This window comes from Motacilla alba, chromosome 4, assembly GCF_015832195.1.
Source record: "Motacilla alba alba isolate MOTALB_02 chromosome 4, Motacilla_alba_V1.0_pri, whole genome shotgun sequence".
NCBI lineage: Eukaryota > Metazoa > Chordata > Aves > Passeriformes > Motacillidae > Motacilla > Motacilla alba.
Genome location: NC_052019.1, coordinates 12,140,242 through 12,162,856, shown reverse-complemented (window position 1 = coordinate 12,162,856; position 22,615 = coordinate 12,140,242). Strand labels below are relative to the sequence as shown.

The following is a 22,615-nucleotide window of genomic DNA, read 5'->3' as shown; positions in this document are numbered from 1 at the left end:
ATGTCACCTGATCTTGCTTCCACTGCTCATACATCCTCCTTTTTTGCCTTATGTCCAAAGGAAAATCCCTCCTCAGCCAAGACAGCCTTCTGCCTCATCTGATACACTTGAGACATTTAGGAATTGCCTGCTCCTGTGCCCTTAGGAGGTGCCGCTTAAAAACTGACCAGCATAGATGGACCCCAGTATCTGAAAAAGCTTTTCCTCAGGGAACCTTACTCACTGGATCCCTGAGCAGTCAGGAGTCTACTCTCCTCATGTCCAGGACAGAAGTTTTGCTGGCACTTTTCCTCCTGTTTAAAACAAGTGATTTTAAACTCAATCACTTAATGGCAGTTGTGGCTAAGACAGTCACCAATCTCCACCTCACTCAAGACCCTCTCTGTTAGCAAACAGCAAATCATGGAGGGTATCTTTCTTAGTTGCCTTTCTTATGATTTAGAGGAATCTCTTCATTCCTCAAAGAACAATTTATCAGGGTCATTGGCCTGGCTAGGCAGTCTTTAGCAGAGTCCTACAATGATATTTACATTATTTGTTAGCAAGTAGTGCTTTTTTCTGGCTCTCCTGAGCACCACCACACAAGGTACTTTCTGTCTGAATCTGATTCAGTCCACGTAACAGACCAAGATTCCTGTCCACACCAGCTGCAGCTTTGTTTCTTAGGTTTCAAAACCCTGAAGAGGTCATGGCCTTCAACATGCTCTCCAACACTCACTCAGGGCCAGCCACCTGCTACCCACCACTAATTCTCCAGAATTACTGCACAGCTCCTTCTGTGGGCATCTGCTCTTGAGCAGGCTCATTGTGATAGAAATGGTTTCTGGTTATGCTCACCAGCCATAGGATACAGACAGGACACTTCTGCCTTGCAAAATGATGAGACATCAGGTCATCTAGGAGCTATATAAAGTAAATTTATTATTTATTTCTGCCAAGCTCAGGTACTTCAAATGAGCCTGTCTGCTCATTCATAAACAGTCATTTGCAAAAGACCTACCACCCACAAAAGGTCTCTAATTTACTGTTAATTCAGTAACCACATCATATTGGTGATTATAACCAGCACAGAAAAGGCACATGAAATTTTAAGGGTGGCAGGGATGAGCATAGCCCAGTTCTTTGCTACCCACAGAGTACCTACATTAAGGAGTACACTTTCTCCTACAAATCAGCTCCTCTAAGAGACGAGAACTGCCTTGTGTCCCCAGGCAAAGCTCTCTGTGCAAACAATCACAAATTATCAATACCTTTCAGCTAGGCAACCTCACCACAAGATTTTAAAGCCCATTTACCAGAAGGGACTTTCTGCAGCCAGCTGGAAATAGAGATGTGGCTGCTGAGAGACAGAGTCCCCAGCCCACAGATGGAAAGCAGGGAGGCAGCACACAGCAGATGGTGGGGGCAAGGGACAGCCACGTCCTCCCTTTTTAGCTGCAGCTTTCAGTGAGGGTGAGAAAGAGTCACTCTCAATTTTCAGCCTTGGAGCCATATTATAAAAACCAGCAACGTGCTCCAGGTGCCTCCCCTTCAAGGAAGCTTTGCCAGCCAGCCATCCACTGACAAGCCACAGCACTTCAAATTCCAAACTGTCCAAATGCAATTAATACAAGTCCAACCAAAACAAACTCCCAGCAATTCTTTCCTGAAATTCCCCATTGCTCCATGTTCTCACACCATAATCAAAAAACAGTGACTATGCAAAACAGGTAGCATCCTAATTTCTGAGTAATCACTGATTAAATACTCCTAGTAACCCAAAAAAAAAAAAAAAAAGAATTCTCTCTCCATCCTTAGATATTTGACTTGGTTCACTAGCAGCTTGGACACACAGTCTCAGTGCCTGGGAAGCCAGGCACACAGCTGCTCTGGACCACCAGGCTGAAACTGAGCTGCTCCTGCACCCTGCTGAACCTGACCCACCATCTGTAACAGGATCCTCTAGCTCTTTTCCCTTTCTTTTGCTTTTTTTTCTTTTTTTTAAAGATCTGCTTACTTCATAAGTCATAGCTTTTTCTCTCAAGAACTTTCTGCACTACATTAAGATTTCCAAAGGCAGACAGTTTACATTACATGAAACATGACAGTGGCCACAGTCCAAGAGCCCTTTAACAAGGGTGCAAGTCAGTCTGGCTCCCACCACAGGAGCTTGACACTTTCCCTAGGGGCGCCTACCTCCCACTCAGAAAAGACTCAGTGGTTTATGCAGATAAAAGCAAAATTGTGGTAACAATATTTTATGCAACCACTGATCTTTTCCCCCCCACTCTTTCAGCAGTAAAAGAGACAACAGGGAACTGTTACAGGACAAAGTGTCCCCCACTGGCCTGGTCCCACTGTCATCTACATTTGGGCTGGCATGTGAGGCACACAAGTGAGTGTCCTTCCCATGGAATCTAGTTTATTTGGGAGGGAGAAGACAGACTGATACATACCTGGATTTTTAATCTGCAGTGTAGTCAAGGTACAACCAGAACTTCCACTGTGTAGTCTTAGTTCCCTCTTAATTCAAGGTTTAAATTCAGCCTTTAAAATAAGAATTGAAGAAGTCTCTACTCTTGTCCTTACTTGTATTTGCAAATCCCAAGACAGAGGAAAAAACAAAGCACAAAAAAAGAAGGATCTGCAGAAAATCACTTCTCCCTATTATTTTAAACCGTATTTATTTATGCCAAACTGCATGCAATTATACACACATATATGTGTATATATATATGCACATAAATATTTTATGCACATTTATATGTAAATGAACACATTATTCTATGGTTCACAATTATCCTGACTGATAGGATGATCAGAGCCAGATAGACTGCTGACAGACTATATTCCTAGCTAAATGTAATAGGCCATTCTTTCTGAAATATCTGTTTTGCTGTCCCAGCCTTTGTTGTTCTCCTCATTCCCAAGAACGAGGTATTGTGAGAAGGATGGACCTAAGTCAGTGCTACCAGGTGCGTGACCTGATGAGAATACATTTGTGCAAACAGATATGTGAGGTTTTTTTAATTAGGCCTTAAGAGAAAGGTTTGCACTGTAGAAATCTTTCATGCATTATCTGGTTTTAATTAGGGGCTTTAATATCCATCAGCTTATGGGCTCAATGAAAAGGCTGTTACTAAGAAGGTCCTAGATAGTGCTTTTACAAATCAGAATTGCTACTGAAAAAAAAAAATAAACAGGTGTTTTTAGGGACTAGAGCAAGTTTAATCATGGGCAACTTGGTTCTGTTCTCACTCCTACAAAGACCAGTCCTGAGGATGAAGTTGAGTGACCACAGACTGAACACAAGACCTGATTCCCATATTTCCTATGAGAATGAAAGCTTTTCATAGCACAAGGCAAGCAATACATGGGGAGTGGCAGGCTTCATGAGCAACCCTTCTGCATTTTCTACAAATGTTTAATATACAGGACAACCTAGGATCCTGGCATCTTTTACCTGAAAGAAATTGAGTTTTGTCATCTTCCCTACTTTCCTGTGCCTTCCCAGCCTTCTCCAGCATATCAGTTCTCAAAGAGGAACGCAGAACATGTTCTTTCCACTGATTCTGATAAAACCATTTCTGTTGTAGACATTAATAAGATGTAATGGGCAACTTTATTTTTTTAACTTGCAAGATGAATTCTTTCTAGTTAAGTGAGACTGCATGCACAACGGAGTGCAGACAAAATACAGCGTAACTTACCATTAAAAAAATATTATGAATGCTAATTTCCTGAAAAATCAGAGTAGTAGTCTAATGCAGGAATTGCACTGACTAAAGGGAACTCTTTAAAATATGCATGATCTGTCATTCTAGGTGCTCTTTGCATTTGAACATAAAAACTGGCATTACATTCCCTGACTGTAGAAACTGGCATTACATTACATTCCCATGACTTCTCCTACCAGTGAAGAGCAAAACAGATAAAGCACAACTGCAGGAGGATTATTAGTTTTCTCGAATTTCAGGAATATGCTCATTCAGTGTTGGAAGAAAGTGATGGATTTTTTTTCACCTCTTACAGGAGAAAGGCTATTCTTTCCAGTGGTTTTTGATCCTCAGATTCCAATTCCTCCCCCACAGTGGGTACAGGCTACTCCACAGTGCATATTTAGTCTCAGATACACTATGAGTTTCCTTTTTATGTTTATCTCTCACACAGCCTTTAGAAAGCACTATGCACTATTTCAGGTTTCTGCTTCCATGTAATCCTGCTTCTAAGTAATACTTCTGTTGAAACTAGAGAAAAAAGATACAACTTTGCTGCTAAAAAGAGATATTTTAGATATTTTGATTTCAGTATTAGGTAGCTCAAATCTAGAAAAAAAAAAGAACTGGGCAAATATTGCCTGTATATATAAATAAACACTCATTTGATACTAACTATTGATCCCAGACAATAGTTTCCTGTGCTGTTTCAAACAATTTCTTTGGGAGTGGAAGAGCCTGAATGGGGAGCAGGCTCAGTGAGCATCAGTCAATAGGCAGCATGCTGTCATCCAGCTTCCTTCCAAGTATCCTCATCATCCAGCCCAGTACAGATAATGCCATGTGACTCATGCAGGTCCATGGATGGCAAACAGCAGACCACAGGTGGCTCAACACAGGCCAATTCAGATGTGCTCTGCAAGCACATGGCTACTGATCCCCCTCAAAATAGAAAAAACCCAGCAAATGGTTCACAGAGTAAGGGCCAAAATTAATTATCCTGTATAACTCACTGAGCAAGCTGAGACTCCCAGAGGACCTCAGCTCAGCAGGACACAAATATAGGAACCATCTGGTCTGACATTGTACATTTTGGGTCAGGTTCCTATAAATGACCATGTTTAAATAATTTGAAGCTCCCTGTTTGATGGTGCAATGTACCCTCTCATCTTCTTGTAAATCAACTAGTGCATAATTATTTGGTATGGTCTTACTATCACTTCTCATTTGTCCATTCAGTAGTGGGAGAAATGGAGTAAGACAGAGGTTTAAAAAGAGGAAACCTTTAGCTGGCTCACCTTTTCCAGTGCTGCTGCATGCAGCTCTCCAAACTGATTGCTGCTAATTTACTGCCATTCCTCCACTGCAGTGTCCAAACTTCTGCATTTTTAATTAAGAGAAATGAAAGGCAGCTGAAACAGCTGGCCAAAGGGTAACTGGTATCTGCACATCTTTAAACAATGCTTTGTGGTAGGAAGAATGGATGTCTTAAAAAGTTAAAACCACAAGAGGCTACAGGATTTTAAATGAAATCTGTGACTTGTGAAGCAAAGCAATGAAGTGCCAGCTCAGAATCCATTTGCTGGATGAATTGCTTGAGTCCATTTTGAATTATTTTGCTTCAATGCAGGTAATATCATTGCAAATGTCTGTTCTTCCATCTACATCTCTGTGTCTGCAGCTCTTTTCAGGAAATTATTAGTTCCAGCAGGGGGAAGAATGGGGCCAAATAACCTAATTAGCTTAAAATGAAGGCTGAACACTTAAAATAAACCACACTTATCTGTGATAAAAAGGGACTGGACTGACAAAGGCTTAATTTCATGGAAAGTCACCATAGCCCCAAACACAAAGTAGATTGCTTCACTAGGGTAACAAAGACTTATTATCACAGAGTATTATTATTAAAATCCTTATTATTAGCACACTTCATGCATTATGATCTGACCTCAGACTGAACTGGCAGGCCCTGCATTTTACTGTCAGCAAGATAAAACTACAATATGTTCTCACCATGGCTAATTCTGAAAGCATCGTTTTATCAACGTAACAGTTACCATGTTCAATATTTACGAGTGGTTTTGCATATCAAAATATCTTAATACTTGACAAGGCAGCTGATGGTTGGGTAGCAGGTATATCTGTCTTCAGAAGTTCTGGCCAGGCATCAGGAAGAAGTGAAAGACACATAAAAGCAAAGCCTATATTTTGGAATCTCACTGGTACCTCCTGCTGAGGCAGCACTCAACAACATCACTTCCAGGGACTATTTCCCTTGGCATCTGGGGTGTGCCTTCTAAAGCTGTGGTGGATGAAGAGCAATTCAGTTCCTGCTGCACTGCTACCTTACTGAGCAACTGAAGGCAGTTTTCCACAATAAAGTGTGAGTGTGGGCATTCATATTTCATCAAAACCAGGCATTTTATTTCTGGCTTCCGAAAAACAAGTAGTAACACACTATGAACCAGCTGGGGTAATCAATGGAGGCAGAGGAAAAGCACAGCAACTGTGACATGCATTACTGTGTGTGAATGCCTTTGCTAATAAATTAATGGAAAATACAGAATAATGATAAAGATGTAGGAATAATGGATGTTTTCCAAACGTATTAACTCTGGAGACATCACAGTATAAACCAGTACTTTGTGGAATTTACAACCACGCTCAGTTAAACTCCCCGGAGCCAACCAGCATTAGTGCACCCATGCACCTGCACAGACACACTACTCCCTCCTCCTTTTCACTGCCAGGATACACCCAAGGCTCCTGCAGCCCACACCACAACTATTTCTGAGCCAGACTGTGAGGATGTGCTGTCCTGGGGGTGCCAGCACAGCTGGCCTGGCACTCCATACACTTGTCCCTGTGGCAGGGGTCTGGCAGCACAGGGTGCAGCCTGCATTGTCCATCCTGTGAACCCAGATATTTCTGTACCCACAATGCCCATGCAGTCCCCTAAAGAAAGGGCTGTGGACATGTCCAGTAAAGCTACTCAAGCTAAGCTGCAATTTGTTACTTAAAAGCAACAATTAAAGGATGCTACTTTATAGATACAAGCTCCTACAGCAATACACTGAATGTCCTGCTGTAGTTGGGCCTATTAAGAAAAAAAAAAAGGTTGTATTTTTTAAAAATATCCCAATAGTAAAGAAACACAGCAAAATTACCCTCTAATTTTTTGTAAAATTAATTTCTAGTAAGTCTATGACACTATTTTTCCTGAAATTCCAAAGGAATTTCACAGTCACACAAGGGAGGTGTTCTTTCAGAACTTGCCACTGCACACTGAAGAAGTAGGTTATACATAAAAGCAAAAGTGATTTAATAGATTTGTTTCACAGTTTCAGTTAAAAGAAAATCAAATCACCAACAAAAGGTGAAAAGAAAATGGGGAGGTTGCCTGACTAATAAAAAATCCATGTATTTCAGTGATCTCAAATGTTCTATGAAATTTTGATCATTAAAAATATCACAGCTCTTTTCCATATAAGTTTTCCAGTCATCTCAAACTACTTGCTAGGCCATGCTAACTAGTAAAAGATCTGTGATTTCAAGAAAAAAAAATAGCACTTTTGTATCAATGGGAAAAATCACATTGCTAAGATGTTTACCTTGCTTTATTTCGGCAGGTTTTATTCTTTCCCATGCAGCTGATTCCTCCCCACAGGATATCGACCTTTATTCCTTGCTGACAACACGTCTGGCAAATAGCTTTCTGCTGTGGTAGCTGAGGTTGAGCCATCTGTTTCTCTAGAGAGCCATGCCTTATTCATAATGGCATTTCTGTGTTTCATTCCCTGGGCAGTAGCACCTGCCTGCTGATTTCCTATTTGACCCCAGAATACATCGCGGTGTTTCCACGGCCGCTCCCTCCCGCCGTGGCGCAGAACCCGGCTCGCTCCAGGGCACTGCAGCATCCTTCAGCCCTGGCAGCAGGGCCCGGGGGCTGACTCCTGGGTCATGGGCAGGCTGGGACCAGCCCACGGGTTTGAGCTGAAGGTATCTGAGGAGGGAAGGACCTTGGATGTCCCAGGGTGTTGCTGTATGTTTTATGGAAACAGGATGCTCTATGCATTGAGGCTGATTTCAGCTGTGGCCTTCCATATAATTGTACAAGAGGCCCATGTCCTCTTTCATTGGGATTTAATTAAAGGTCATATGATTTATATTAAAAAAAACCTCTGAATTCATGAAGATCAAAGAGCTACTTGCATTCTGCTGTTATAGTTATAGTTTTCTTTCATGGCCATATTTTCATTGATCCTTTTTCTGTGTGAATGTGAGAGAGAAAAGGACCAGGAAACTTGATTTGAACTGTTACATATATCCCCTGGACTAAGTAACATGTTCTCAGAATTCTGAGTCACCATTTCGTTGCATAATAAATTACTTACTAAAAGGAAATCTCAGTATCTTCCGTGCTCTTTTCATTAATGCCAAAAGCAAAAAACTATGCTTCTAATTGTTCCATTGCATTTATTTTAATCCAAGATTATAAAGGAAATTCACTAGAGTAATATTTTTAACTACTCTACCTAACTGGCTCCTCCAGTAATTGCATTTTTGACTTTTGTTCCCATACAAGCATGAAGAGGTTATGTTGTCTCAGAGAGGCTGAAATCTCTTGCGTGTTTAGTTTAGCAGCAGACTGTCACAAATGCAATTGCAATTGATCAGCTCTGTTCTTAACAGGATTCCTGCAGTTAATGGAAATTACTATAAAGAGCTTCAGGGCATAGGAATAATTGGATCACTAAAAAAAAAAAAAAAAAAAAAAGAGTTGGAGGGGAGAAAAGGTAGGACAAGATCAACATAACTTTTTTTTTTTTAAACATCCAACAATTTGCAAAGACTATCCTACCATGGAGTAAGATACACCATGATGAAATCAAAATCTTTTAATTATTTTTGTAAGCCCCAAGCCCTTCTTAAACAATGGGAAAGAAAATGCATAATGAAAAACATTAAACAGTTATTTTTGTCAGCTTGTCTAAACTAACAATCAACTGTGCATCTCCGGAAGGGATCATTCAAACATCTGTATCTTCTGCCAAGAATAAGAGATTTCACTGAACTAAAAGCAGTGAGAAAACTTTTACTGACCTGGCAGTTTTTGGGGTGGTTTTCTCTTAGCTCTCCATGCAAGGCTGTGGTTCTATCTGGGCTTGTTACTGCAACAGAACAACCAGCACCCATGTCTGGGGTAGGGGAGAACTGTGGGGGCCATCCATCCCTGGCTGAGAGTCTGCAGACACTGAGCCAGTCCTCCTGCTCCCTTTGGCGCCTGCCACATGATCCTCTGGCTGACCATTAGCCTGTGAAACATCTGTGGAGGAAGGCAGCACCTGCAAGAGAAAATAGCATTTTAACAAATTCAAGATAGATTAAGTTTTCCAATGCTGCTCATTTTGGATTAGTGGAAGCCATTTGGATGAGTTCACTAAAAGAAATGTTCACAGAAATTAACTGTAAATAAACTACATTTAGCAAAATAAGGGAAAAGATAACATACCAGTTATTTCAGATGTAGAGCATTCCTGCACCTCTCTAACTAAAGAATCCTGTACTCAACAAGTCATCCTCAAAACAAAACAAAAAAGATCTCTAAGCTTTAACTACAGCTGAAATTTTGCTTTGGGCTATTAAGAAAACCTAGATTACAACTAGAAAAAGAAATCCTAATTTTAAAAATTATCTCAGTTCTCTTGAAGAATCTAAAAATTTCTAACAGGATTCTTTTACAAACACATTTTCTCACTCCACATTGCACAACTAAGTCAGGTTTGTCTACCTGTGAATGTTCAAAAAAGTTAAGCTGAACGGACTCCAAAAGTGTGTTAGTTCAACTGCATGAACTCTTATCCAGACCCTCCTATTCAAAACAAAAAAACATTGAGTTGATCTTATTTCACATCCAAATCAACTTTAACACCAGAGCAAACTATCCTTTTAGAACATCTTCACTGAGCTGCAGACAAATTTAAGAGAGAAATGGCAGTTTAATTATGCACATTTTCATAACAGTTGCAAGCAGATGTCCCAGAATACAAATGACTACTACAAGGCATTTTATCATTCAAAACCAAATTTACTATACCAAATTTATTATACCTACCAGATCACTGTTGCATTTTTTCTTGAGATTGCAAGACTTGCCATTTCAGCCTTTCAGTTTTTGAGGACTTATTTATTTTTTTTCTATAACTAATACGCCTCATTATGCATTAACATCTCATTGCCATTAGTCCTTTTGCAAAAGTTCCAGAAATGCAGATACATATATATGGCAGGTAAGGAAAAATTACTTAAAAGAAAACACATTTTATTTAAAATAATATATTGCTTTTGCTCTGTGCATCTTTATTGAGTTTTAGCTACATCACTTGTGTCCATTAAAAAAAAGAAAAATCAAAGGACTCTGAAATGCAATGGCAGTGTAAGCTTGCCCTGAAATGACTCAACAGAAAGATGAGCATTTATTGACAAGCTCCTGCATCTAAATATAGTTCTGTTATGACATGAAGAAGAACAGAATGGTGTTTGTGATGTTGCCATTTCACCTCCTGTTCTTGGCTCCCCACTACAAGCAGAAGGAACCAGTTGTGATGAATTGTGGCCATTGGTCTCCTTAAAGTGCCCAATACAAGCATGTGTGGCCAGCTGAGACACTGCCCAGCAACAGCAGCTTCCACCTGGATCCTTGATTTCAGGCTGAACAACAGGCCAGGGAACAAGGCAGGCACATCCAGGAATGGAAGGACCACTCACTTTGGTCAGTTTGGGGCACAGAATTTAGATTGCTGCTCTTCCCTAAAAGGTTTGCTTTCTCTGTGCTGATTACAGAGGGGCCCTGTGATGCCATGTGGATATTGCATTATTTAGACAAGGTGGCATGAATACCCAAACATATCTTAGCATTGCAGGCATAGATCAGCTGGAAAGTGAAAGCTTTACATTTGGGTGTTCCCCTCTAAACACAGGAGCCCAAGGCAGCTCCTGAAGTCCTTGGTTTCTAACCAAGGTTAAAAGTGCAGTATCTCTCCCCATCACTCACAAAAAATGTCAGCTGGCTTAAAGCAATAAAGGGTCAGCCCTGAAATGTTTTGAGGCATGAAGATATCAGATCTAAAAATATTTGATGAGAATTTCCTCACTACAGGAAGCACAGTTAGAGGCATTTGTGGTGATAGATGAGAATGAGCAGGAGCAGAACAAGTTCTGGAGCTCAGTGACCCATGCAAAGGCAAATCATGGTCCTGCTCATAGGCAGAGGAGCTGGTAAAGCTGCCAGAAATAAACACACCACCAAATCAAAGCTGTGACACTGGCTCAAGTAATTTCTAGAAAAATAACCTCCGTGCAGGGCCATTCCTTTCCTTCAGCTCTTTACCCCACAAACCCTTTTGCCTCTTGGAATTAGCAAATTCTTCTGCAGCCAAAGTAGTGACACTCAGCAGAAAGCAGGGTTAATGCAAACCCCAGTGAGTGAAGATGCTACTACCCTGACAAAGATTTCACAGTTTTGTCTGCACTATATTTGAAAGTTGGTATGATTCTCAAAAGACTCATCTCTGGTCTATTATAAGACTAGCACTAAAGATTTCATCTCCTACAGCACTAAGGATGCAGCTCAGCAAAAATTCTGTGTTTTGTCTCAATACCCAGACATTAACTTGTTCTTTTCCAGGTTGCTTCTTTTTTATTATTATTATTTTTACTATATTTATTCTGTTTTCCTATTATTTTTTTTTGCTTTCTTCTCAATTTTCCACAAATTATCCCACCTAGGAAAAAATGAAAATATTGTGATATTTTACCAAACTGAGAAGAGTATAAACTTGCATAATGCCAAGTTCTAGGAAGGATTGCTATTGAAACAAAAAACATACCAGCTTCCCCCAACACTACAAAAAAGTAAGACAGTGGTGTCAGAGAGAAGATAAAAGTGTTTTAATCTATCTGCATATTTTTAATTATACATTTTATGTTAATCAAAATCCTATCATTTATCAGAAAATAAAGGAAGGTTCTTTTTTAAAGCTTTTCTTTTTTTTTAGTCATGGCTATCCCTCTACTGGCATGTGCTGCTCTAGAGAACCACATGCTCTTCCCCATGAACTACAGCAAAAACCACTGCTAAAATACCTGTACTATGCAGCCAGGAAATAGATCTAAATCTTGTCATCTAAACCTAATTTTACTTTCAAAGGGCTCTAACCTTGAGTAAGAAGCTTCTCCTCAGCCAGCACAAATTCTTGAGATTCCCTCTATCCAAACAACCACTTACATAATTATTGAACAGCTTTATCAAGTATTTCATTTGAAAGGCCAGGTTGCCACTGCCTTTTCAAAATCTGTATTTCATGTCTCTCAGTATTTTTAATAATTTCTCTAAAGGTAAAAAATAACATATCTCTCAGCAATGGAGTCCACCCTTCCTTAAAAATATTACTAAAAAACTAATTCCACTCCTTCATCCGCTTGCAATTCCAATCATTCAAGGCATGTTTTTTGTAATGTCAGGTAAAAATGCCTTTTCCTGCAAATAAACCTTCATCTTGAAAGATTCCTTGCTCTTGATCAGCCTTGTCCCAAAAAGACTGAAAGCCCAAAGTTAAACTCTCCCTTCTGAGGGTGGGACTCATCAAACCAAAGTGTATCTCCCCCTGGCCCCCTTGACAACCACTGGAGTCCAACTTTTATAGCTCTTCCCACTTTATCACAGAATCCCAGGATGGGTCAGGCTGGAAGGGTCCACACTGGGTCATCTGCTCCACCCTCTCTGCTCAAGAAGGGCCATCCCAGAGCACATGGCACAGGGTTGTGTCCAGATGGTTCTTGAAGATCCCCAGTGATGGAGACTCCACTCCCTCTCTGGGCAGCCTGTCAGTGCTCAGTCATCTGCACTTACCTAAAGCAGGTACATAAAATGGGCAGGGTAATTCCTTGGAAGTATATTTTTCTCTGCTTTAACTATGAAAATAAATAGATAAACTACCACAGATGACTGTCAGAAGTACAGACATCATATAGGAAATGTATCTCACCCTCAGTGCCAGAAAAGCCTCTGACCTTAAGAGCCACACACAAACCATTTCAAAGCAAGCATCAGAGAATTTTATTTCAGACCTATTATCTTCAAACACAGTTCACTGGAAACTTGCAAAGTAATGAGTAGAAATACAAACCAATAAACAAACAAAAAGCATTGTTCTACAAAAACATATCTCAGAAGAAATCCCCTGACAGAAAGAAAATTAAGCTATGCTGTTCTGAGCATTTAATCCCTATTCTGTAAAACAATTCACTGCACTGGACACATTCCTTGCCTGGAGCTTTCCATCCATAAGGTTTGAGATGACTGCATGAAAAGCATTAAAAAGCACTACCATTTATCTTTACATTCCTTACACAAATTCCCTTTCAGCCCCAAGAAATGAGGGCAAACAGCCACAATGGTTTCAGATCCATTACGGAAAGAATATATAAAATATATCATCAGGTCAAAGTGTTCCAGCACAGGAGAAATTGGATGAGCAGCATTTTCCATTACAGACATCCAGACAGAGGCTGTTTGCTCAATCATTTGAAGGAAAGAATTAAACATACTCCTTTTTCTCCACACCTAGCCCAAAAGAGAGAGAAAAGGCCCAAAATATTGCACAAGTGTACTGGCTGGGCTGAGTCCATGTGGAAGGGGAGCCAAGCTCACTTGCTCTCTGTGTGGTTCTCTGATCCATCAAAAGCAGCATGGACACTGCCTCATGCTCAAGCCAGCCAGGGTAAATCCTGGGTAAATCCTGGGTAAATCCTGACCCTTAAACTGTAAGCAGACACCTAAACTCAGGAAAAAATTGAGCCTCCTCTTTCACATGTCCTATTACTCATCTGGAACATCTCCTCTTGCTTCCCACTTTAACCATCCCAAGTAAAGCAGCTGTTGCAAAGCCAAGTCCCAGACCTTTATTGTTAAATGTTTTGTGAACATGAATGTCCAGAATCAGATGATGAATGCTGTCCTGTGTTCTTTTCACTGGGAAAGGCAGAAAAACAATAACTGTTAATAATGTCCACAAATTAATTCCACAAAAGCAAGAAAAGAAAGACGAGGCCAAGGTCCTTCCAATTAAAAAAAAAAATAAATTCAGCATTCAAAAGGAGGTGATTAAAATGGGACATGACAAAAGGCCAAACGTGGACACACATTTTGTGTCTGACATTGGGCATGTGAATCCCAGCTGTGGCACTGTGCCGAGTGCCACGTGCACCCGCTGGAGGCAGCCCTTGTCCCAGGAATGTGTCCTCTTCAGCCACATGCTTTTTGTTTTCCAGACACAAAACAAGACAAGGTTTTAAAATATTTCTATTGCCAAAATTTATTATCGCTCCACTCCAATGGGCTTTAATGGTTTCTAAAGTCTTTTAAAAAGAGAATATATCACAAAGCCTTAGAAATAAACTTCTTCGTGCCTCCAAAAACTTCAAATTCATATTAGACATACACTGTCATTCCAATGCTTGCATGAAAGATAACTTTTTTTAAAACTGAGAGGCAGCATTTATTCACCAACCTGCACAGAATTTTTGCTTTCACCGAAGTGGCATGGGTGGTGGATGAAAAAGAATTGAAATAAAACCCCTTCTGTGCAACCATATATGTTTATGATGATAAAACCCACTAAAATTAAATTAAATTATACTAAATTGCTCAATTAAACTAAATTACAAATAAAGACCTTCATGGTGTAGTTTTATCATGAGGAAAAGTAATTCAAAACCTAGTACTCTTTACAGGGACTTATTAAGAGAAGGAAAACTGGCTTTTTTTTATGCACATAATACTCTAGCATATATCTGACCTCACTGAAGAGTGCACTGGTAGAACAAAATTATGACATACTACATGATTCAAGCACATTTTATTTTTCACTCACAAACATTTGAATGTAACGCTGGGCTGTGAAAATAATCAATAATGACAAGCCCTAAAATGTATGCTGCTCTGCTGAACTCAACTGATGGAAGTCTTGAGTTAGCAAAATAAAGCCACAGGGACAACAGGGATTTATCAGGTCCGAGAGCAGAGCCTTGAACGCTGAAAATAAAGTCTGAAGAGAAGCTCCAAAGACAGTGGGTTTTGCATAACATCATCTTTGTGGTTTAGTATTTTAATTGGGATGAAAATTAGGAAGAAAATACTGTCAAACAGAAGGAAATGACCAATCATCCATTGTGTCCTGAATAGCAAAGAACTGAAGTTTGCCTTGGTCTGTGAGCACGAGTAGCTTGGTGGTGCCCACAAGTGCCCCTCTGAAGCTGGGGCATCCCAGCACCCAGCTGAAGCAGCTCTATTCCCTCTACTTGTAATTTCATGTACAGATCAAAAAGAAAAAAAAAAAAAAGGGTTCTTAATAGGAATATGAACCCATTTTCTTCTCTGAGAACATGACCCAGCGTGTTTTATGGAAGTAAAAGGCCAGGCACTGAATTGAGTAGAGTCCCCTTTCCCTTCAGAAGGCTCTGGATCAGTTCTTCATGCATCACTGCAAACTTGGAGCTGAAATTCATCAGTAAGTCACGGCACAGAGGTTTGCTGCCAATGTGTGACAGGCTTCCACTTGCTACTGGGTCCAGTAATAAAGCCAATTGCAAATCTTTAATTTAAGAAGGAAAATAAAAGAAAAAAAACCCAAAAAAACCCAACAAGCCACCAGGTTTTGTATAATAGAATTCTAATGTTAGGAATGCTGTAGGAGTGAAAAACTGAGGGGAAGGAATGAATGAGTTTTCAAAGGAATTTTATGTAACTGGATGTTGGAATCTTAGATGTGAAGTCCAGTGAGAATAACAGTTGAAAGCAAGAAATAAAACTTCCAAAATGAAAAGTTAGTTCACTTAAACATGTGTCTACAGAATTCAGTACAAGATCTTTTAAACCAAAGGAATGTATCACATGAATATGAAACAGTCACATTTTTTTTATTGTAACCATCATTAAATTAGTAGTAGTGAAACTTGGACATTTTTTCATTGAAGTGTCTTCCACTGGAAACCTGATGCATAGAAACAGACATTTTTCATGAGAACATGCAACTCTTCCTTGATAGGAAGTTTCCCCCTGTTATACGTGGAACTACTTATCACAGACCAGAAGAGTCTTCAGCTCAGTGTGAAGACACCCAGCAAGAGCCAGTCTGTTCTTTGCAGGATAAAAACCCCCAGGCTTGAATCCTATTTGTGCCTGAGCCTAAGTGAGACTGTGGCCACTACAGTGCTAGACACCATGGAAGGGGCTTGTGCTCCACTTAGTATGAACAGCTAAATATCTGTCAAACCAGGGGATTTCATGTGGAGCTCTATGCTGCAGGTAAGTTCACTGGCTATCAGAATATATATTTAATCTAATTCTCTCTTGTTGAACCTGCTAAGTTTTGTGATAATTGGACATTTAGGGAGACAGTGTGAGTGTGAACAGTATTTTGATATTTATTGTGTTGGCAAGCTTTACTAATGCTCATCTATCACAGCAGTGTCTGAGGAAAGTCTGAAGGCAGGGGAGTACTATCTTCCTTCTGACAGATGAGTTCCATAAAACATCCTGTGCAGTGGGAGCTTGGGTGAGGCAGTGGTGCACCCACACTTGAGGTACTCAAGGAGACACAGCCAGACACAGAGTCCTGTCCCATCCTGCAGCCAGGAATCAATCCACCTTTTCCTTAACATGCAGTTAAACTGCCACAAAAACAAGTATGACTGAGTGATAGCTTGCAACACTTATTAACACTGTAAGAATAAGCACTATCAACATGATAGAATACCACTCAGTGTGTAAAAATGTTTTTCATCAGAAAAACAAGCCTGTGGATTTACTATACTATATAACCATTTTGAGCATCTTCTGCTGGTGAAAATGTCAAGTGTCATTAAGACAAATTCCTTTTATGTATTCATTTTGCAGTGCATTGTGTCAGCTGAAGTACAATATATAGTATGAACCAAGATGAACCAATATTCTGTGTTCTGTTGTGACAAGCACACAATATTATACAAATGTGTAACACACAGTATTTCCTCCCCTACCCCACTTTCAACTAAAAAGATTCTACTTGAGTATAGTTGACACAAAGTCTACCAAATATTGTTTGGATACTTTTACAAGCTTTAAAAAAAAACAAGAAACAGAAATCAACAGGGAAAAGGACTTGTTGATGGACACTGAAGTACTTCAAGGGAATTCCTGTTTCTTCAGGTTGCCAGATTGAAATTCCTGTCCTTAAGAAAGTCTTCAAGTAGGTGTAACTCCAAAATTAGGACGTTTATTCCCAGCATCCAAGATAAAAATGACAATATTGAATATAACCAGGTGTGAAACTTCTCTTCCCACTTTTGCCTTGCCCGAGAAACAGAAGTGACTAACACCCTTTCAAATAAAAATGTCCACTGAGTCAACTTAAGTCTTAAAATATTCACTGTTGTCCCTTCTTTTCCTGACTTCTTCAGAAATCTGAAACAATGCATTGTGCAGGAAAGAAATGCAGAATTCACATTTAAGATGAAATTGTGTAATACATGCTGCATTATCCATCAGATACTTAGTCAAAATACCAGGGGAGTGTTTTGTGCATGGAACATTGATGCACTTTGCTTTAAGCTCCTGAAATTTAGACCCTGCCTGCAGCAATAGTAAAATGGTCAACACCATGATTTGTCTGAAGCAATACTTATATTAAACAAGGAAATATATTTTATAATTACACATTAAGTCTCACTAAACACTTTGAAAACCACCACTTATTTCAATAGTGTAAACATGAGGATCCTACAAGGAAGTAAGAGCACTTACCACTTGATCACACATTGGTGTAAAAGCAACCATGTACTCTGCCAGGGTCTTGTCATTCACCAGGTTCTTCATCTCTTCATCAAATGCAGAGTTAATAAACCCTTGCCTGTGGAATTCATCATGCATCCTCCTAATGAAGCTGTTCCTTTCCTGGCACTTTTGGGTGAGGCAAGCCAGCTTAGCCTGTGTGGCATGAACACATAAACATCCCATGGTTCTGTCATTTCACTCCTTTCTCAGACTACAAGATTACATTGTGTGTCTGATCTGTAATTCCATATTTTGACCCAAAGCTACAGACTGTATTCCCATGTCTCTACATTGTTAGATGCCTCCGCACTTTCAAGAGCAAAATACATGCACAGATAAACTGGAAAGAGATGTTCCCTTTCCATGTGCAAGGTCCCCCTTTTGGCAGGCTGAAAGTAACCTTGCAATGGTGTCACTGAGCCCGTGCCTGAGGTGAAGCCAGCAGCACCCAGCTAACCAGGGACAGCTGCAGAAGGAAGGAGCAGGCACAGAGGGCTGTAAGCACAGGGATACCCTTGTGCAGGTCCTGAATTTGTGCTCAGGGAAACACAGTACCTTCAGAGGAGCTAATGTCAACTTCACTTCAGACTTCCTCTTCTGCAGCTCTTTCTCCTGAAAGGTTGAAAAATATCATGCATCAATTTATTCAAGAATTACTTTGAAATACTCCAGCAGTTTTTTGGTATTTGTTTTAGACCTGACTCTGAGGTGTACACTTTGCATATCTGTGTGACCCTGTATCACAAACAAGATGAATCAGTGTAAAGCATTGGTTGCATACAGACAGGCTCTGGCATACAAACACTGCCCTACTCACATTAGCATTGGTCTTAAAAATTAACAAAGGCTTTTGGAAGTTCTTAGATGGAGCCTTGGATCAGTGAGGTTATTTATTCAAAGCAGCATCACAGTAAAGACTTGGTATGCTTCATTATGCACTCATGTTCATATTTACTCTGTGAATCTTCCAAAACATTTATTGGGTGAAAATTTTCCCTTTCCTTATTAATATTATGCTGTAAAATTAGAGAAGATAGGAGGGATTTTCTGCAGGTATATTCTACTCTGGAAAGGAAACATCAACAACCTTTTACTCTGACACGGCTGATACATGTCCTCTATTAGGAGGTGAAGCAGAGGGGGCCAGATTGCTTAGTCTGTACCTTATGATTAAAACCTACTGATGGTAACTCTTCTTTCTGATTGTGCAGAAAAAAATACAGTATCTTGCCACATAAAATCCATTACCGTTATGAATCAAAACAGTATTTTTGACAATAAAGTACAGATTCTTTTGCATTTATTTTGCCTGACAATTTATATTCCTATAAAGTTTACAGTAAGTATATTATATTCATAATTAAAAAACCCTCTATTATGAGAAATCAGTTATGCTGAAAAAGGTCACATTGTCCTCAGCTAATAAATTGTGGGCTTGGGAGGAATCAGAGCAGGCAGGACAGGGGAAACATGTCTTTACATTGCACTAGCACTGGGGGAACAAACAAAGAGCTGGCAGTAGGTCCCTGCACTGGAGACATTCAATTCTTGATGAGGCAGGGAGCAACACATCTTGTTGATGCAACAGAACAACTAGGATTTGTCCATTTATATGGACAGCACACCTCACCCTTTACTCACCTACCACCTGATGAGACACCAGACACTACAAAACAATTTCATTTCACCAGCACTGTTCTTCTAAGAGGCATCCCCCAACCCATGCCTGAGAGAAGCCACTAACCCCCTTATAGGACTGGTTTAGAGCAAATCACAGCACAGGATGAGGCTAGGAAAAACAAAACAAAACTACCACCACCAAACAAACAGACAAACAACAACAAAACAGAAACCAAAACTGCAGAAGGATTTACTGTGGAGAAAGTCGAATGAAACTTGTTCCCAGTAGGGAGAAGACAATAATCTCTTGTATTTCAGAGTAGAAGCATGTTCTGCTCGTTGTATCAGGCCATGAAGAACAAAGAGCACTATTGAGAACATGCCATTTAGTAGCTGTTTCAGAGCCTACTGGGCAATTCCAGTTTGGCTCACACTGTAACTATCATCCCTGTCTAAAATACAGTTCCCAATAGGAAACAAAATCTAAGGGAAAGAAGTCCTAGGAGGAATTTGTTTCCACCCAAGAGTTCAGCAACTGTAGTCACACTTACAGCAGCAGCTTTGCTGTCACACTGTAAGGCAGCAGCTTTGCAAATCTTAATTTCCCTGCTCTGGTTTGCCAGGTGAAATATAATGCACAAGTGTACAAACTGCTTGTGTCAGTACATGTTTGCATACATGGGGGTTCTCATCAGAATAACTACGACAAAAAATCCAAACCACACACCTATCTGAAAATACTGAAACTCTTCATGTGGAACCCTAGCAGATGAACCAAAAAAGTTAGGAAAACTCTATCAAAATTCTATTATTAGCTTGGAGTTTCATAATCTGATGTAGTGGAAAAAGAGAGTTGGGAATGTTAAAAAATCCTGACAATTTAAGCCAAGGAGGTGGCTCTGCGAGGAATTTCAGCATCACTGTGCTTGCATTACACTATGGGGATAAATTAGAGCAGAGACTGAATTTTCATGATCATCTATCACTTTTCCATAACATGGATCACTCAGGCAGTTTAGAACTTTTCCCTAATTCTCTGAAGTCAGGAGTACTTTTATATGCCTGGAAAGCACTTAACTATCCTCAGATTAATTCCCAGGAAAGACTATTTTGCTTCTCCCCTTTGAAAAGAGAGATGTAGAATCTGAAGTCTAAGCTCCCATTTAAGCACACAGAAAACAATTTTATACCTTTTCACATAGCTGAGCCTGAAGGAGTTCCACTTCATTCTGCAAGTCATGAAACTGATTTTGTACTGCAGCCTGGTCCCTGAGCTGGGCTTTCAAGGTCAACACTTGCTGCTCTAATCTCTTACTGGCTATTTTATTCACTTCTTTTTCCTGGGCATCCTTCAATGTGTACACAGGCTAGGGAGAAAATATAGAGATTTTCAATTTAGGTGTATAAAACAACAAAAATATTCTTAGTCATGTCTTATACCACAAAACTTCTCATCCAATATAACTACCTACCTTGTACATCAAAAAAGAAGAAAGTTGTAATAAAATGCATGATCCCAAAACTTCATTAACATATTAGCATTAATATTTTGCACTAATCTCAAACTCTTTTTATGTAAAGAGTACATATAAGTACCCCTGTGAGAAGAGGTATGGAAATGGAGTCTTACATTTGTTCAAGGTAAATATGTGTATTGTAACAATTTAATAAATGGGGAAACTGGGCAAAGACAGATGAAGTCACCAACCTGTGGTCACACAGTGAGTAAGAAAAAAACTCAGATGTTCCCAGTCTCCTGCTTCAACAAGAAGTAATATGTACCTTGTTTTTCTACATATATTTATCTCAGAGAGATAATTCCACTCTCCCCAATATTTATTTGTTCTGGAAGATTATTAATAAACTAATCAGATCTTAAGTATAAATTCTAAAAAAATTTTTTTTACATTAAAATGTAATAATATTGATACAGAGTAAGTGGAAAGATAAGCTTCTGAATTTAACTCCTCCTCCCCCACTCTTCAATTTCTTTTTTCCCCAGTTTCATGCACTTAGATTGAAAGGATTAGTGAGAGCTTTAGACTGATGGTCAGCATCATAAGGTCAGCTCCTACAAGTGACACCGCCTGATTAAACATATAAATTTAGAATGAGGCAAATCTGAAGGAGAAGGAAGTATCCTGAAAAATACTTATGTTATTATATTAAAAAAATACTGATTTGATACATGCAGCTGGTCAAGATTTCTGATAAGGTAAGTATCAGTGCATAGACAAGTCTAAAAGATTAAGGTAAAAATTATAGTCAGACCCATGATATACTGTGGTAAACCATATAACTTTCTGGCAAAATAGAATGATGGTTTGATTTTAATGGTTACAAACATTGATACAGCTGAGAGAGAAGTTCATACTCAGCCCTGATGCACAATACCACAGTAAATTTTCCCAGCCTTTCTGGCTTTGACACCCTTGACTACAACACACTGAAGGCACCATTCCATAGGGAACAGCAAACTGAGCTGATAGATGCCATTACCCTGCCTGCAGCCCATCACTGCAGCACAGATTAAACCAGAAATATGTCACTGTCACAGTGCTCCTCCTTGTGAAGCCAGTCCTCTGTGCACAGCATTGGAGCAGGTCGGATGCTTTGTACCAAACTTTTTGGCTCCCTCTTGTGTCAAGAGAACAATAGGAACAGCTGGACACATTGGATTAGACCAGGGCTGCAGGGACAAAAGCCTGAGGATGAGTCCATGACATGGAATTTCCTTTATCTTCTCTCCCTCACAAAAAGTATGTTAAAACCAAATGGGAAACACTCCCTAACTGAAGATGCTTTATGGAAAAAAAAGGTGGGGAAATAAAACAATGGTGTGAAGGTTAGAGACAGAGAGAAGTTGCCTCTTTCCTTTTGCATTTGGCTGAACCACCAGCAGTTTTCTGTAGTTCTAACACACAAATGAGGCATACAAGATTTATGATGAGCACTCTGTCAGATGTCCCAGTTTGCTCCTCATAGGTTATATAGTCAACCTCCAGAAGGATGAAGGACCCAGCAGCTGGGACTGGGAAATAACCAAAGGATGACTGAGCCTAAACCACAGCATTTAACACACTGCATTCTTGTAAAACCTGGCAAGATCACTACATTTTGAAATTGATACCCAAACATTAAAAAGAAACCAGTATCTTCCTCTTCTCATGTGAACTGTGCTAGTCTGAAAACTCAGTGAGAAAATGAGAAGGAATATGACCTTTTTTGCTACAGGCCTTTTTTTGCAGACAGTCATCAGGAGTTCATTGGGGCAGCCTGGTGCCTCATGTATCAAGTGCATTTCATGCAAAATTCTTCTAATAATTTTTAAAGCTGTAAACATTACCCTGCCCCCTTCTGCTCACCCCCATATTCCTCTTAAATTCAACCACAGCACCACCTCAACATCCCAGAAAACTCACCCAAA

At 39.7% G+C, this 22,615-nt stretch overlaps 1 protein-coding gene across 6 annotated transcripts in view; it reads right to left on the bottom strand.

The window, feature by feature from the left end:
- The window catches only part of C4H4orf50 (chromosome 4 C4orf50 homolog), a 71,298-nt gene that overhangs the window by 41,074 nt on the left and 7,609 nt on the right, over positions 1-22,615 (bottom strand). For 3 of the 6 annotated variants that reach the window (XM_038135865.1, XM_038135864.1, XM_038135867.1), the window contains exons 4-7: positions 20,379-20,555; positions 18,124-18,180; positions 17,539-17,721; positions 8,799-9,040 (exon numbers count right to left, since the gene is read on the bottom strand). In XM_038135865.1, the coding sequence (XP_037991793.1) occupies positions 8,864-9,040; positions 17,539-17,721; positions 18,124-18,180; positions 20,379-20,555 (594 nt within the window). In that variant the 3' untranslated portion in view covers positions 8,799-8,863. Of the gene's footprint in view, positions 1-7,306; positions 8,449-8,798; positions 9,041-9,545; positions 17,200-17,538; positions 17,722-18,123; positions 18,181-20,378; positions 20,556-22,615 lie in introns of those variants that run through there. The other 3 variants (XM_038135866.1, XM_038135868.1, XM_038135869.1) reach the window with 3 other exon arrangements.